This window comes from Chionomys nivalis, chromosome 12 (assembly GCF_950005125.1).
Source record: "Chionomys nivalis chromosome 12, mChiNiv1.1, whole genome shotgun sequence".
NCBI lineage: Eukaryota > Metazoa > Chordata > Mammalia > Rodentia > Cricetidae > Chionomys > Chionomys nivalis.
In genome coordinates this window covers 36,528,511-36,544,790 of record NC_080097.1, presented here as the reverse complement: position 1 = coordinate 36,544,790, position 16,280 = coordinate 36,528,511, and the positions used below count along the sequence as shown (strand labels likewise).

Genomic DNA, 16,280 nt, shown 5'->3' with positions numbered 1-16,280 from the left:
ATTGCTTTGGAATGCATCCCTCCGCTGGAATTTCTGCATGAGATAGATCAGCTACTACTGCTTTCCCGGGGTGGGGGAGAGGTCTTCTCAGAAATTGGTTCTCTCTGATGGTGGCCTTAGGAGGTCAATTTGTTACATGATGTTGGCTGAGTTTTGTCTGGGCACTTTAGAATAGTTTACTTGTAGGTTCCTCGGCTATGTTTGATGTCTTTAGCCAGTTGTGTTCTGGTGAGTACAGAGAGACTTGCTACTCTCTGTGGGCCACACAACCATTCAGACAGGCATGATGGAGATTGGAGGGGCCATGTAATGGCGCCCCCTGTCAAGATCTGGGATTGGTATACACCCAGACCCTATATGAGTAGAGATAGAGGCAAGAACAGCTCTGGCATGCCCACAATCACTGATGGGGATAGCGGATGGAGTCATAAGGAACTATCACTGGAAGCCACTTAAATGGAGTAGCAGTAGGAGCTGGGGTTCTTTCTGCTGCCACTTGGGAATACCCACCAGAAATGGTACCTATAAAGCCTCTATCTGCATATGCCTATGGACAGGACATTTCTCCCCCTAATCTCTTCTTCTGTAACATCCCCAGGTAGTGGAGAGAAGCTAGGCCTCAGCCAGAGCCTTCTCCAGACCTGTTTCATCCGGGCAGGTCTGATAACGGCTTCATCCCATTACCCCGGTTCTCCTGGGATAACGGCCTGGCTACAGTGTACAAGGCTGCTCCAGACAGCCCTGTGGTCTGAAGACTAGTGTTCCCTCCTGCTTTGGTAGGAAAGGTGCCCGAAAGGGCTGTGGGAACCATATGGACACATCCACATCATCTAGCCATGGTGAAATCCCTAGGACCCTAAGGGCAGTTCTCGTTGAGAAGGCAGCAATGTGTTTGCCTCAGAAAGGAAATACATGGGGGCTCCCTTCACCTCCACTGTTGCCCACATAGTCCTCTGCCTCCTCAGGGACATGCCCAGTAGGGCTGCCAAGTTTTGTCCTCATCCCTGAGGCAAATGTGTCACAAAGGACTCTCCAACTTCCAGGTGCCAGGGACTGCACCCCATAGTCTCTCCAGCCCAGTGCGGCTTCGGGGACATTTAGGTTTTTTAATCCAGAATTGCTGAATTCTGGAATGCCTTATCTTCAGAGCTTAAGAGAGAGAGCAAAATAAGTATTCACCAGGGCCTTGTGCCCACATCAACTGCCAAAAGGCTCATAGCCCTGGATCTGCAGGCAGTCTGAGGATGCTGTGGTCTCCAAGGCAGCAGCCAGGCCCAGCTGCCTCTGGTTAATCAGAATGAACTGGGAGTCGCGGCCCTGTGCAGAGCCTTGGTTACTGCTGCACTGCAGCAAGATGGGTTTGTCCTACCACCACATGTCGAGTTTTCTGCCTCTGATAGAGCAATTCGGTTTCCTTGAGGTTTGACACTGGCAGGAGCAGCATAATTGTAAGGCAGCATTTAGATTCTGTTCACCCCCTTACTGAGGAAAGCAAGAAAAGCAGGCCCGGTCCAGCCCTGTAATGCAGCTGTTTTACTAGCATCTCCCTGAAGGCTGCTTATGGGAATGGGAGGAAGGGCAGGAATTAATCTAAATTACGCCGGGCATGTAAATTGTTCATGGCTCCGAAAACCATGTAGCCAGTAACAGGTCATTTTCCAGTTAAATATTACTCTTGTTCTTGATAATGACACTTATGTGCCCCCCGCCCCTACCCCTGGCTTTCTCCCAGCTGCCCACTCTCATTCACCCACCTGTCTTCTCTCAGAAACGTGAGACAAAGCCAGAACGATCCTTTCAGGAGACAGGACAGGGCAAAGGCTTCAGGAGGCTCTGCTGAATCTTCAGAACAGACAGCTCCGTTTTGACCAAGGTTTCACTCACCTTGGAATGGAATCCCAGCTGGGAGCTGGGCAATACCGCCCTCCCCCTGATGCTGAGCCACACAGACGCTGGAGTGGGGCTTTGGCAGCTGAGTACTTCCTGCCTTTCTTCCTTTGCTCCTTCTGATGCTCATACAGGTAGTCGAGAGCAGTGGTTCCCAGCCTTCCTAGTGCTGTGACCCTTCAATATGGTTCCTCAGGTTGTGGTGACCCCAACCGTATATTGTTTTGTTGCTACTTGGACTATAACTGTGCTGCTATTATCAATCATAATTTGTAGATATCTGATATGCAACCCCTGTGAAAGGGTCATTTGATCCCCCCAAAGGGGTTGCGAACCGCTGGTCTAGGGACTCTTCTCCAATTTTAAATATAATACATATGTATTTTGTTTGAGACAGGATTTCAGCTCTGACTAGCCTAGAACCAACTAGGAAGACCAAACTAACCTCAAACTCAAAAAGCCCTACCTGCCTCTGACTCCCAAATGCTGGGATTAAAGACATGCACCACCACTCAGGGCAAATTTCCCTCTTCAAAGGAAGGCAGTTCTGTCCTCTGTATGTGGCAGGCTGCCCTGCCCCCTCTGCATAATCTACAGCTTGCCCCACAAACTCCTAGCATGGAAGATCTGGTTCCAAAACAACAGACCCCAGTATGACTTGACAGCAGATTCTGCCAGGTGCAGGCAGACCTACCTCTGTGGCAAGATATCCCGTTGGCTTGGGTGCTCAGAGGTAGGCGAGCATCTTCTACCCAGGAAAGATCGTCAGGGCTTGTAAAGCACCCTCCCTGCACATCCAGGATTTCAGCATCTTTCTAGTTTCCAGGAGATCCTGATCTTGCCTGGATGGCTCAGTGTTCTCTCCTGGAGTGGTGGAGGATGGCAAAGATGGGCGAGATGATCCTAGTGGTGTGTTTAAATTTCCCCCGTGATATGTACGCTGGCGCTAACAGCCAGCTGCCACCAAGCATCAATGAACGATTGCTAAGACAGACTGTAATGAATGTGCTTCCACCTGACCCTCGAAGCAGAGAGGGTTCCATGACACCCAAGCGACATTACACTATGCCCGTCCTTTTCAGGTGACCTGGCTAGTCCTCCAGTCAGGCAGGAGCAGGGCAAGAGGGCAGCACACAGCAGGCGTGCAAGCTCGCGTCTGCTCTCTGAAGGCTTATAGTTGAGGAAATGGTGTAATATGTAAAAAGATAGGAGTACTTGACTCACCTGCACAAGGTCCTGGGTTCAGTACAGGCAACCCCGCCCCCACCAAAAAGTATTAAATAACTGGAAAATCAGACATGACTAAATGAGGTACCAACTTCAGCAGGGTGAGATCGCAGTCCAGGATCTCAGAACCTGAGAGAAGAGCAGCCTGGAGGCCAGCTCTGGTCAGAGCTTCCTTCTGGGTAGTTAGCTAGTGTGGCCTCTCATCCCCTCCTTCCTCTCCCAATTTCTTCCTTTAAGCCCTTCCTTTCGCTCCTCTTCCTTCCTCATCGGCACTGACTGCTTATCCTATGGTGTCCGTGCTTGCTCAGACCATGCTTGTTGCAGGAAGGAACATGGCGTTTCATACACACACTGAAAGTCGAAAGCCAGTGCATGCTGAGGAAGGAGCCATGACTTTGTACTTGGCCTTGTGGACTTTCCAACCGTGGCACAGCCTGGGTGGCATCTTTTCAGTGCTCCAAGCGAGAGCCTTTCCTTGTCCAGTCTGCCTTACCTGATGGTGTAGGATGTGCAGGCTCCATGGCTTCACTGGCTTGCCCGCTGGTGCTAGCTGGTGCCTGTGTCTACAGGGCTGGTGAAGAGGTTGTCGGCTAGAGCTAGAGCCAGCAGGGCAGGAAACAAATGGAGCCGGTCTCACAGGTTTCCCGTGTGATGGCACACCACGTCAGCCCCTGAGTTATTAGGGAGGCTTTCCGCCTGTTTTCTATTGCAGTGTTTGTCACAGCTCAGTCCTTCCTGAAGGACTAATTATTAGAAACCCGAGAGAGAACCGGGAGGGAGGGACACTGTGAGAGAAGAGGAGAACAGGTGGCAGCTAGTAAGGAAGGGGAGAAGATGGGGCAATAAAAATACTGCTTAGGGGCTGTCAAGGTGGCTCAGCAGTTAAGAGTACTGGCTGCTCTCCGGAGGACCCAGGTTCAATTACCAGCACCCACATGGCAGTTCACGACAGTCTGTAACTCCAGTTCCAGGGCCTCTGGTGCCCTCATATAGACAATAATGCAGGCAAAACACCAGTGAACATAAATTACTTTTAAAAAAAAATACTTATTCCCAAGTTCAAAACATTGTAAAAGCGTCAGGAGCTGAGAGAGGCCTAAAATCCATCCCCCAGGCCCAGCCACAGCTTCTCATCCTCCCTCCAACATACATGGTGTCTTTAGGAAGGTTCCTAGGATCAGGGGAAAGCCCCCGATCTGCTAGGTGTGCTGGGAGGACTTCGTCTGAAGGGCTCTGCCCCATCACCATACAGCAGACCTGGCTCTTGGCTGACACTACCAGCAGGAAGGGTAGTTCACTGCGCTTTGGGATGCTGCAAGAACTTAAAGCCTGTGTCTCTAGAAAGAGTCTTAGTCTTCAGTTTGAACTCCATGCACAGTCTAGCAGATAGGTAGTTTTCGAATGATTCACCCCAGAAGTCACACTAACAGTAGAAGCCGGCACTTAGATCAAGTCCTCAGAGCATTTAGTGAGCTGCCTCCCACGAAGTCCCTAGTCCAATGAATGAGAAAACAGGTCTAAAGAGAGTACAGTACCTTGAAGTGAGTGTTGGCCATGGCATCGCCTGCTGCCGCTCTGGTTGTGATTTCTGGGATGGTGCTCAGTTGCAGCGTGAAAGTGTGTGTTGTTACTGGCTGGTTTCGTGTCAGCTTGATACAAACCAGAGTCATCAGAGAGGAAGGAGCCTCCATTGAGGAAATGTCTCCATGAGATCCAGCTGTAGGGCGTTTTCTCAATTAGTGATCAAAGTGGAAGAGCGCAGCCCATGGCAGGTGGTGCCATCCCTGGGCTGGTGGTCCTGGGTTCTATGAGAAAGCAGGCTGGGTAAACCAGGGGAGGCAAGCCAGTAACCAGGGGCCCTCTATGGCCTCTGCATCAGCTTCTGCCTCTGGGTTCCTGCCCTGCCTTCCTTTGCTGATAAACCCTTTCCTCCCCAGCTTACTTTATTGGTTATGGGATTTTATCATAGCAATAGAAACCTTAACTAGGACAGTGTGCATGAGCCTGATCCATTTGGCCTTCTCAGGGTTTGGTTGTGGGTATGGGCACCACTCTGCCCAGCCCTCCTTCACACAGTCACCTTGCGGCCAGCATTGCCCGATGAATACAGAGGCAGGACCCAAAGACTGCCGTTAATCCCCTCCTTGCAGCCTTCTGATAAGAACACGGCTCCCCAACTATAATGCCTGGACCCAAGCCCGCCCACTCTCAGTGTCTTTCTCACCCTGCTCGAGCTACCTGACCTCTCAGTTTCCATGCCTATCCATTCCATTGAGAGCACAGTTAGAACTATAGAACCTTGGGGGGGGGGGTTGTTTTGTTCTTACAAGTCTGGCTCAGCTGTTGTTAGATATTCCCAGCCAGCTGCAAGGTGGCTACATGTACTTGCTGTCCCAGGGCCACCGCCTCCAGAATAGTGTCTTCAGTTGCTTCTTTCCCCCTCAAAAGTGTAGCAGTTTCCCTCCTTCCTAGGGCTTCTTCTTATGTTCCCCAAGGAGGGAATAGTTACCCAGACACTAGCTACTGGCTTACCCCAGTCTGCCTTCCCTACTGCTATGGCCTCGACTTGGTCTGGGGGAAGATGGCTCATCCAGAGAATGCCTGAGTTTGACTGGCATAGCCTTCTATAAGAGAATGAAAGGCATTTTTGACGGGGGCAGCACGCCCTCATAAAGCCTCACAGAACTGTCTCTTGTGTAAAGTATTCCCTTACTTAAAGAGTTAGAAAAGGGAAGGAAATGCTTGTAAAGGGTCAACCTGGCCTCATAAAACACAAAGAAACTGTCTCCTAACGGCCAGGGCTGGAGAGATGGGTCAGCAGTCAAGAGAACCTGCTGATCTTCCAGAAGACTTAGGCTCCGTTCCCAGTGCCCACATGGTAGCCACAGCCACCAGTGACTCCAGGTCCAGAGCACCAGGCGCGCTCTTCTGGCCTCTGTGGGCACTGCGTACCACGTAGTGCACAGCTTACAAGCAGGCAAAACATTCACACACATAAAACTGGGCAAGTGATCACCGTGAGGAGACCTGATTTAAACATCACGTGATCTGCATATCTACAGCAACAACACAGATTACTCTGCTACCATGCACAACCTTCATGGTCTCAGGGGTGTGAAAATGTCTCGCGTGCCTAACACTAAGTTCAACCACTACGTACAGGAGTATGCTCATCTCCATGAGGCCTTGACCACGGACCTTGATCCTCCGCACAAAACTTCTGGTGCCAGCACTGTTTTTTGTTCACATCCTGTATGGAGACAGAAAGAAAAAAAAAGTGAGAGTTTTGATTTGCCCTGAATTCCTCCTCCCAACCACACAAGGGTATGGTATTTCCATTATACATGGAAGAACTGAATTTCACGAGCAGTAAGTGAGCTGCCCAAGACAGGCTGCTTGAGGCTTAGCCCAGAGCGCATGCCACGACTGCCTGACTGAAGCCTCGATTCTGAATCCGCATGGACCCTCTCAGAAGGATGGTTGAGGGAGCTCGTTAAAGAGAGATTTTCTGGGCTCCATTCCCAGAGCGCTAACCCGGGGTCCCAGAGAAGCAGCTGAGAAAGCTGCACTCGGAACAGGAACCCCAGGTGACTGGTGTTTCACAGCAATGCCCTTCGTGCCTGGCTGGCCACTCGAGCTGAAGAGCAAACACAGAAGCAGTCCAGTGTCCAGGCCCAACCCAAATTCCCAGGTCTCTCCCAAGCTGTCTTTGGTATCAGCCACACATATCTCATGGAGTAAGAAGTGAGCATGTGGAAGTCCCTGCCGTGCCCTTACAGTACCCACGGGAAGGGGAGATAACTTTGCAAGGTCACTAAGTGAGCAAACTGTTTAGTGGCTTTTCGTGGGTCGACTTGGGAATCTAATGATCCTAACATGGTTTTATGGTGCAGTGCCATTTAGATTTCAAATTATTCTCACACACACACACACTACGGTCTATTAAGGGATGGAGAGATGATTCAGTGGTTAAGAGTATTTACTGCTCTTCCAAAAGACTCGAGTCTAGTTTCCATCACTAACAGGTAGCTCACAACTACCTGTAACTCAAGCCCTAAGATCAGACACTCTCCTCTGCATCCCCAAACATACACCATAGACACACATAAATTAAAATATTTTTTAAGAATATAAGCTATTTTGCCTTTCAGGAATGTCTTTTTTACACTATCCTGAGTGAGGTAAGCCAGACCCAAAAAGAGGAACATGGGATGTACTCACTCATATTTGGTTTCTAGCCATAAATAAAGGACATTGAGACTATAATTCGTGATTCTAGAGAAGCTAAATAAGAAGGTGAACCCAAAGAAAAACATATAAGCATCCCCCTGAATATTAACCTTCATCAGGCGATGAAAGAAGACAGAGACAGAGACCAACATTGGAGCACTGGACTGAAGTCTCACGATCCAAATCAGGAGCAGAAGGAGAGTGAGCACGAGCAAGGAACTCAGGACCGCGAGGGGTGCACCCACACACTGAGGCAATGGGGATGTTCTATCGGGAACTCACCAAGGCCAGCTGGCCGGGGTCTGAAAAAGCATGGGACAAAACCGGTCTCGCTGAACATAATGGACAATGAGGACTACTGAGAACTGAAGAACAATGGCAATGGGTTCTTGATCCTATTGCACGTAATGGCTTTGTGGGAGCCCAGGTAGCTTTGATGCTCACCTTAATAGACCTGGATGGAGGTGGGTGGTCCTTGGACCTCCCACAGGGCAGAGAAACCTGCTTGCTCTTTGGGCTGAGGAGGAAGGAAGACTTGATTGGGGGAGGGAATGGGAGGTGGTGGCGGGGAAGAGGCAGAAATCTTTAATAATTAAATAAATTAATTAATAAAAAAAAGAAAGGAAAAAAAAAGGAATGTCTTTTTTAACTCAAAATTTACAGTATGGGTTTAAGGAATATTGAATATATGTGGAATGTTCTCCATGTAAATATTAAATACGGTCGAATTGACTTTCTCTTCAAAGACAGGCCAAAAGGACAGTCTTACTGTTGCTGACTGGGAAGCACAGATGACGACCGTCTCTGAGGCAATTACACCATAAAAGATGATCATTCCCCTGACACATGGAGCATTGCCATGGGCCTAAATCTGGCTAAGCCAATGGCTTTGACACCATCCTTATTTTTACTCCCATTCGCTAAGTCTTAAAGAGACTAATTATCTTTCTAAGGTTCACTTAACTCTTAACAATAGAAGACAGGGGTTTCAAACAGAATGGTAGCCCTCAAATTAGCCACATTGGTGTACAGGTTCTCGCCCCGCACCCCAGGTTAGAAGGCAAACACAGACAAACAAGAACAGTGGCGGTGTCAGGGAAGATCAGCTTTCATTTGTTCTTCATTTAAAGCAAAATCACGAATGAAAGAAGTCCCTGGTTTGTGAACTAAAACATCTGTCTAGACATTGCGACTTTTTTTTTTAAATGATTTACTATCAAGGTTTTCACTGCTTTAGGTTTGAGGTTTAGTCTTCATTCCTAAATCTTTATCATCTTTAAGAGAAAGAGATTGAATAGCAAGAAATTCAGCCTCAAGGCCTCTGATTCCTGATGAGCTACAGAAAGTTTCTGCCCCAGGCAGGTGACACTAAGCACAGCAGGGGAAGGAGTTTGCCCTGAGCCTTTTATATCAGGGAAGGTTGAAGCCTAGCGCTGCCAGGGAGGCATCTCTCCATCCACAGGAAGGAAGGGTGAACCCAGAAACCTCTAGCCCATCCCACACCCATGCTGCCTGGCACTCACAGACAGGGCAAGTACCCAGCGTTCAGTCAAGGAGAAAACTAATGTCTCCACAGAAAGCAGGACTTTCCTAGGCCTAGCCATTCTAGCTTTTGGGTGGGCTCCTTTCCCAAAACTGACTTCTCTTTCTTCCTCACAGATATCTGCCAATGAAATTGAGATGCTTCTGATGAGGCTGCCACGCATGTTCAAACAGGAATTCACTGGCGTGGGAGCAACGTTGGAAAAGAGATGGAAGTTGTGTGCCTTTGAAGGAATTAAAACGACCTAACCAATGGCCAGGGAAGCTGGAAACAAAGCCGTCCAAAGCCGGCCAGGACTGTACAGTAGAGGAGCAGGAGGGTTGGGGTCGGCCAGCGGGGGACCTGTGCGGAGCCACCAAAGCCTTGTTCAGTGACATCTGTGGCGTCTTCTTGTGAGTGGAAATGTAATTGTGTACCAGTTCCTTAAACTAGACAAATCCTCGTACTTTACTATGACAGACCTGTCTCTCTGAATACCAAGCAATGATTCCACAGTCAATGATCACAAAAGTCTCAACACAGGCGTTGCGGCAGAGTAGAGCACCGAGCAAATGCTTAAAGTTAATGGCAGTGTAGCAATGGTGGTTGCTAGGCTACAGAGTTGTGTATGTAATGTATAGCTGAAAACATTAAATGACATTTTCCTGAAGGTCTTTCTGTTAATAAAACAAAGAAACCCAACAAAATAACAAAGGTGATTTTACAGTGGGAAAAAAAATCATACCAAAAGAAAACTTGAATATATGTCTGAACAGTTATTGTATTTTGTAAATTAAGTTATATGCTGTTCCAGGGACTTTTTGCCTTATTGAAGAGGCAGAAAACTATGATTGGACTCCTTGAGAATGCTTTATCAAGGATATTATTTTTCTAACGTAACAGTTCTCCATCGTGCGTTCTTTTCACGTGGACTGCATAACAATTTTCATAACCTGTAAATAGAGGAGGAACTGCAGCTGCTGTCCGTGCTTGGTCTGTAACATTCAGGTTTATGCATTGAAAACATTCGGAAAATATTCCTGTTACAAATTTTATAGCAAAGATATTAATTTTTTTCAATAAATCTTGACTTCTACCATATTGGGTTCGTGCAATCTTTGTTGATAACATTTTCACGCCTCCTTGTAAATCCTTTGTTCCCTCTTTCAGTCCTGGGTACGAGAGCACCGCCTCAAGTGTATTCAGTACGAGACAAGCGGCGCAAAGAGAAAGAGCATTGCTAAAAATAGAGTGTATGCAGTCGGTGACTCAGAGTGCAGGGCAGGAGAGAAGTCAGCACTGGAGTAAATGCAGCTAAAGCGCCACGATAAAAGCATTGAATGCAATTACCACCAGACTTTGTTGCTTCCTGTCCTTGTGGCAGGTACTGAGGACCCAGCCAGCTCATCTTGCTGCTGTGGGATTTTTACATTTGTAAAAATCTTCTGTAAAGCACGCATTAGCAAAGGAATGAAGTCAGCCACACAAAAGCCCAGCAATTGAAACCATTTGGTCTTCCCTTCTTCCTTTTGCCTCTAAGTAGAGTAGAATGTGGCTTTAAGTTCCCTTTCCTTCCTGCCTTATTACAGAAAATCCTCCAAAAGACAAGTATTCAAGATACTAATTTTAAATGAACCGTTTTCAGAAAGACGGCTGAACAATGAATGTCCTTTGAAGTCATGAAAAGATAGTCATAATTTCCTAGTGGACGTTATTACCCTCAGGTTCTTTTTATTGAACCCTCGAAAATGAAGGCTCTTATTCACAGTTCCCATAGCATCTACACGTGTTTTGTTCAGACTCAGTGCGTGTGGAGGTGAATTAGAAGAGACCTCTCTCCATACTGCCTTCAGAGTTCAGTCTGAAACAGACATTCTCCCCAAGTGTGTAAATGTGAGCTTCGTGGCAAGAAGAGGTGATAAGAATGCTGTAGGGATTAAAGCGAATGCCAGGATCAACTGGGCATGGTAGCACATGCCTATAATCCCAGTGCTCAAGAGGCTGAGGCAGTAGGATTAAAGTTTTGAGGGCATCCTGCTCTACATAGTGAGAGCCTGTCCCAAGAATGCAAACAAAAGCAAATCCTACTATCCCATAAACACTGGTGGCATCCCCTACCACCTGCTGATGCTGGGCCACCATCACCCTGACAGAGTCCTAGATTATGACAGTCAGAAGGCAGAAGACATCGTTTGTAGACCACGCTGCTATAAAGCAGTCTAAGATGGTCGCCTGAAAAGGGGCAAATTCCATGCAGATTCTAGTCACAGTGATAAACGGTTGAGTAAGGGATGCAGGGGAGGGCACCACGGCCTTACTGGTTCTGACGGCAAACACGGGGTGTTCTTATGCAGGCCGCATGCTTCTGAGTATTGCTAGGACTCATATCAGACGATGAGACTGCACAGACTGGAATCTGTAATCAGGCTCTGGAAGTCCAGGGGGATACACTCACAATGGCCTTGCAAGGGGGTCTGGGGTTTCCATACGTCTGTCATCCCAAACCTCTTTAATCCTTGTGGTAACACAATATGAAGATATTTATTTTTATTTTTTATTTTTTTTTTTTTTGGATTTTTGAGACAGGGTTTCTCCATAGCTTTTGGTTCCTGTCCTGGAACTAGCTCTTATAGACCAGGCTGGCCTTGAACTCACAGAGATCTGCCTGCCTCTGCCTCCTGAGTGCTGGGATTAAAGGCGTGAGCCACCACCTCCCGGCTTGAAGATATTCTTATTGTCCCCTTTGGTCACACGTGGAAAGTGAAGCTTGAACGTTTCTATAGCTTGGCCTTCTTTGCAGTTTACGATGTTAATCTGAGATTTAAACCCGAGGTAGACTCCAAAGCATATTCTTCTTTTTACTTAGACATGCTTCTAGTTCATTCTGTTCCCAGGCCACCTCTGACCTCTCTTTTCTTCCCAAAGGCAATATCTCGGCAGAATATTACCTATATTTTTATTTAAGTTTGTCTTGTGATAAAAATCTATAATACGGCCCGGCGGTGGTGGCGCACGCCTTTAATCCCAGCACTCGGGAGGCAGAGGCAGGCGGATCTGTGAGTTCGAGACCAGCCTGGTCTACAAGAGCTAGTGCCGGGACAGGCTCCAAAACCACAGAGAATCCTGTCTCGAAAAACCAAAAAAAAAAAAAAAAAAAATCTATAATACGCTTATTTTGAATATTCATTAAGCATGCTACATTAAACACACTGACAATGTTAATCAATCACCACTATCTGATCCAAAACTTAATTGCCAACAAACTTCTAGCACTGGCTGTCTTGGAATTCGCTCTGTAGACCAGGTTGGCCTCAAACTCACAGGGATCCTCCTGTCTCTTCCTCCCAAGTGCAGGGATTAAAGGTGTGTACCACCAGCGCCTGGCTACATTTCTCCTTAATAAAGCAATAATGTTTTACCCACTTCCACTACTGTCAAGCCCCTGTACTTTTGTGTCCCCAAGTCTGCCCACTGTTACAGCGTGTGTCTTCCTCTGTTGACCATCTGTTCAGCTTATGTCTTAAAGGTCCATTCACCCTGTAGCAGGTATCACAAGTTAACTCTTTCTGTAAGGCTGAATAATATTTCCTGGTTTGAGAACTCTTACTGCCTCAGTTCATTTTTTTAAAATATTTATTATTATGTATACAATATTCTGTCTGTGTGTATGTCTGCAGGCCAGAAGAGGGCACCAGACCTCATTACGGATGGTTGTGAGCCACCATGTGGTTGCCGGGAATTGAACCCAGGACCTTTGGAAGAGCAGGCAATGCTCTTAACCACTGAGCCATCTCTCCAACCCCCTCAGTTCATTTTTATCTACTTCTCTTGCAGTGAAGAAAAGCCATCAATCTATATGTGAAAATAATCAAAACCAGCTTTCAAATGTAGAGAAAAGCATGGTCTCGTCGGCACAACCCTGTTAGCTTCATTAAGGATGATAAAAATCAGATGACTTCCTCAAAAAACTAATAAAAAAATGTTAAAAATGAAATGACAAGTTTGCAAAGATGGTATTAATTGTAGAAAATATGACTAAGCACATTCTACACAATGAAATATAGACAAAATGCTTTTTTTCCCCTAAGAATTGGGACTTCTTTGAGGACAACATCAACCACTCAACAAGATGTGTCCATTGGTACAGTAGTGACATGCTGTCTTGAGGGGTAACCAACAGCTGCCTAATTAAAGGCTCATTCAACAGGAGGGAAACTCATGCTTGGTACTATAACCCTGGTCTGAGAACCAATGTAGTATCTTATCTAAGGTTCCTATTGCTGCAACAGAATGTAGACCAAAAACCGAGTTGGGAAGGAAAGGGTTTCTTGGGCTTATATTTCTATATTGTACTCCATCACCAAAGGAAGCCAGCAAAGGAACTCAAACCAGGCAGGAACCTGGAGGCAGGAGCTGATGCAGAGGACATGGAGGGTTGCTTCTTACTGGTTTGCTCCTCATGGCTTGCTCACCCTGCTTCCTTACAGAACCCAGGACCGCCAGACCAGGAATGGCACCACTCACAATGCACTGGACCCTTCCTCATCAATGACTAATTAGGAAAATGCCTTAGAGCCTGATCTTAAGGTTCCCCCCTTTCAGATGACTCTAGCTTAGGTCAGACCAGCCAACACACAATGGTGAGTGGTTACAGACAGTAGAGGAGAACCTAACTTTTATCATTTTGCAAAACTGATACTGAATCAAACTGCCATCTAGAGGCTTATTTTAAGACACATAGATTATTCTAACCCATGATCCTCCAGAGAAACTCCTTGTACAGGAGATGACAGCGCACAGAACCACAGCTGGTCAAAGTGCAGAGAAAATATGTGCTTGGTGCGCTCACCTCTCAACGAGACAACTGTATCAGACTCCTTCCCCTAAGGCTGACATCCAAGAAGAGACCAAGCTTGAGATCCTAAGGTTGGGGAGGACAGCTGCAAACAGTATCTAATGCACAGTACTGGGCCACATCCATGGAACCCACAGCAGCTGCAGTGGTCCACGTAAGACCTGCTGCACAAGGTCAGTCTGGACCGTCTTCCAGCATGTGGAATATATACGCATTAGAGTACTACTCAGCGGTAAAAAACAATGACATCTTGAATTTTGCATGTAAATGGATAGAAATAGAAAACACTATCCTGAGTGAGGTAACCCAGACCCAAAAAGATGAATATGATATGTACTCACTCATAACTGGATTCTAGCCATAAATAAAGGACATTGAGCCTATAATTCATGATCCTAGAGAAGCTAAATAAGAAGGTGAACCCAAAGAAAAACATATAGTTATCCTCCTGGATAATGGAAGTGGACATGATTGCCAGGCAAATATTGGGAGCTCAGGGGTGGGGGTGGGGTGGGGGTAAGGGGAGATAGGGAGAGAAAAGTGAGAAGGGGAGGATGGGGAGAGCTTGGGGGAATGGGATGGTTGGGATGGAGGAAGGGTAGATATGGGAGCAGGGAAGTATATATCTTAATTAATGGAGCCATTTTAGGGTTGGCAAGAGACTTGACTCTAGAGGGGCTCGCAGGTGTCCAGGGAGATGTCCCCAGCTAGTTCCTTGGACAGCTGAGGATAGGGAGCCTGAAATGGCCCTGTCCTATAGCCACACTGATGAATATCTTGCATATCACCATAGAACCTTCACCTGACGATGGATGAAGATAGACACAGAGACCCACATTGGAGCACTGGACTGAGCTCCCAAGGTCCAAATGAAGGGTAGAAGGAAGGAGATCGTTTTATGTTTTCAAGACAGGATTTCTCTGTGTAACCCTGGTTATCCTGGAACTCACTCTGTAGACCCGCCTGACCTTGGACTCACAGGAATCCACATGCCTCTGCCTCCTGGGTGCTTGGATTAAAGGTGTGTGCCTCCTCCAATATCTGGCTACATCCAGATCTTATGGCGGCATCTTTCTCAATTAAAGTTTCCTCCTTTCCTACAACTCCAGCTTGTGTGGCAGGTTGACATAAGAATAGCCAGCGTAGACATGGGATGGGAAGCCCACTAGTAAGTAGTCAATGATGCTTCTAAATACAACACAACCATATGGAAGACCCAATCCACATGGGAATCGGCCAGAAACATTCAATAGTGAAGAAAGAGCAGATCCAGTGCTGTCGTTCTCAACGAGGGTCAACAAGGAATACAATCTTCAGAGATTAAAAAAAAAAAACTACTAAGCTTTTTTAATCCCAAAGAAACATCGCTGGGAAAAATTATATTAGTAGCTGGAATAGGCAATAGTGTTAATTTTGCAAGATATACATGTTTATTATAGCTGCTGAGGGTTTCATAGTCAAGGACTCCCGTAAATCTAGTAATTACAAACTGATTATGTTAATCAAATTAGTAGTTCTATCCAAGACATTAACTGTTGCCTACTCTGTAAAGATGCCCAGAGAAGCACAGATGTTCACACAAGCCAGTCACTTCTTAAATAATGTATATTCACTGAGACCAGTCTATAATGGAATGTTCTAACTCCCTGGGAAAAAAAATACCAGGCCCACAAAAATAAATTGCAGACAGTTTACAGTAGAAAATAGTGTTTTACTATTCAAAGCAGAAAAAGCAGTTAATGTACAATAGAAAGTGCATCACGTGTAATGAAATGTATTTTTTTTTTTGTCTAGAAAATATATTTGTTGTGTGTTGAAAATTGTAATATCTTCCCCTGGATAGAGAAATTTCTATTAGAAAGCTCATTTGCCATGTGAGGGGGAAAACTCTTTTTCTTGTTTACTGAAGTAGTCTGTCTTCCTCTCGGCCCACAACACTTGTCAAGTTCACTTAAGAAGAGCTATGTAGAGATAAGGATGGGATGGAATCGGGGACCAGAATATTCCATCTCATCTGCTTTTACATCTGAGGGAGTGCCATGTAATCTGTGGCATCTGGAGGCAATCTCATTTTTGAAAGCATTTTTCTTTACAGATGAAAAGTCAAAAAATTGGCCAATTTAAGGCTTTTACCAATAAATAAATCTTTTACCTTTGAGTATATTTACGCATAAGTGAGCATTTCTGCCTCTTGTGCTTTGAGATAGAACGTGAAGTATGGGATACAAAGTCAAACATTGTCTTTGAAAGGAGATAACAGACGAAAACTACCGTGGGCCATTTGTTAAACAGACATTGATTGTTACGTCAAATCAACATGGCACAGATTATTTTTATGATTTATAATCACAGTAAATCAAGTTTCAAGCACGAAGTGCTAGAAATCTTTTACTGAGAACTGTCACTCCCTGAGGCTGAGCGGAAACCCGTTAGGATATTGCCACATTACCTGTTCCACCAGCACATGATGGAAACTTTAGTTCAGTGCATGCCAGCGAAAGTCTGGGACTGGTATGTGGTCAGATTGAACAACAGAGAACAGCCAACAAAAGCTGTGCC

General features: G+C 46.2%; 1 protein-coding gene across 2 annotated transcripts in view; it reads left to right on the top strand.

Moving 5' to 3' along the window:
* Nucleotides 1-9,922, top strand: part of Enox1 (ecto-NOX disulfide-thiol exchanger 1) — a 561,234-nt gene extending 551,312 nt beyond the window's left edge. For both annotated transcript variants that reach the window (XM_057786570.1, XM_057786569.1), the window contains exon 18: nucleotides 9,004-9,922. In XM_057786570.1, the coding sequence (XP_057642553.1) occupies nucleotides 9,004-9,135 (132 nt within the window). In that variant the 3' untranslated portion in view covers nucleotides 9,136-9,922. The remainder of the gene's footprint in view (nucleotides 1-9,003) is intronic.
* Nucleotides 9,923-16,280: the final 6,358 nt, after the last annotated feature.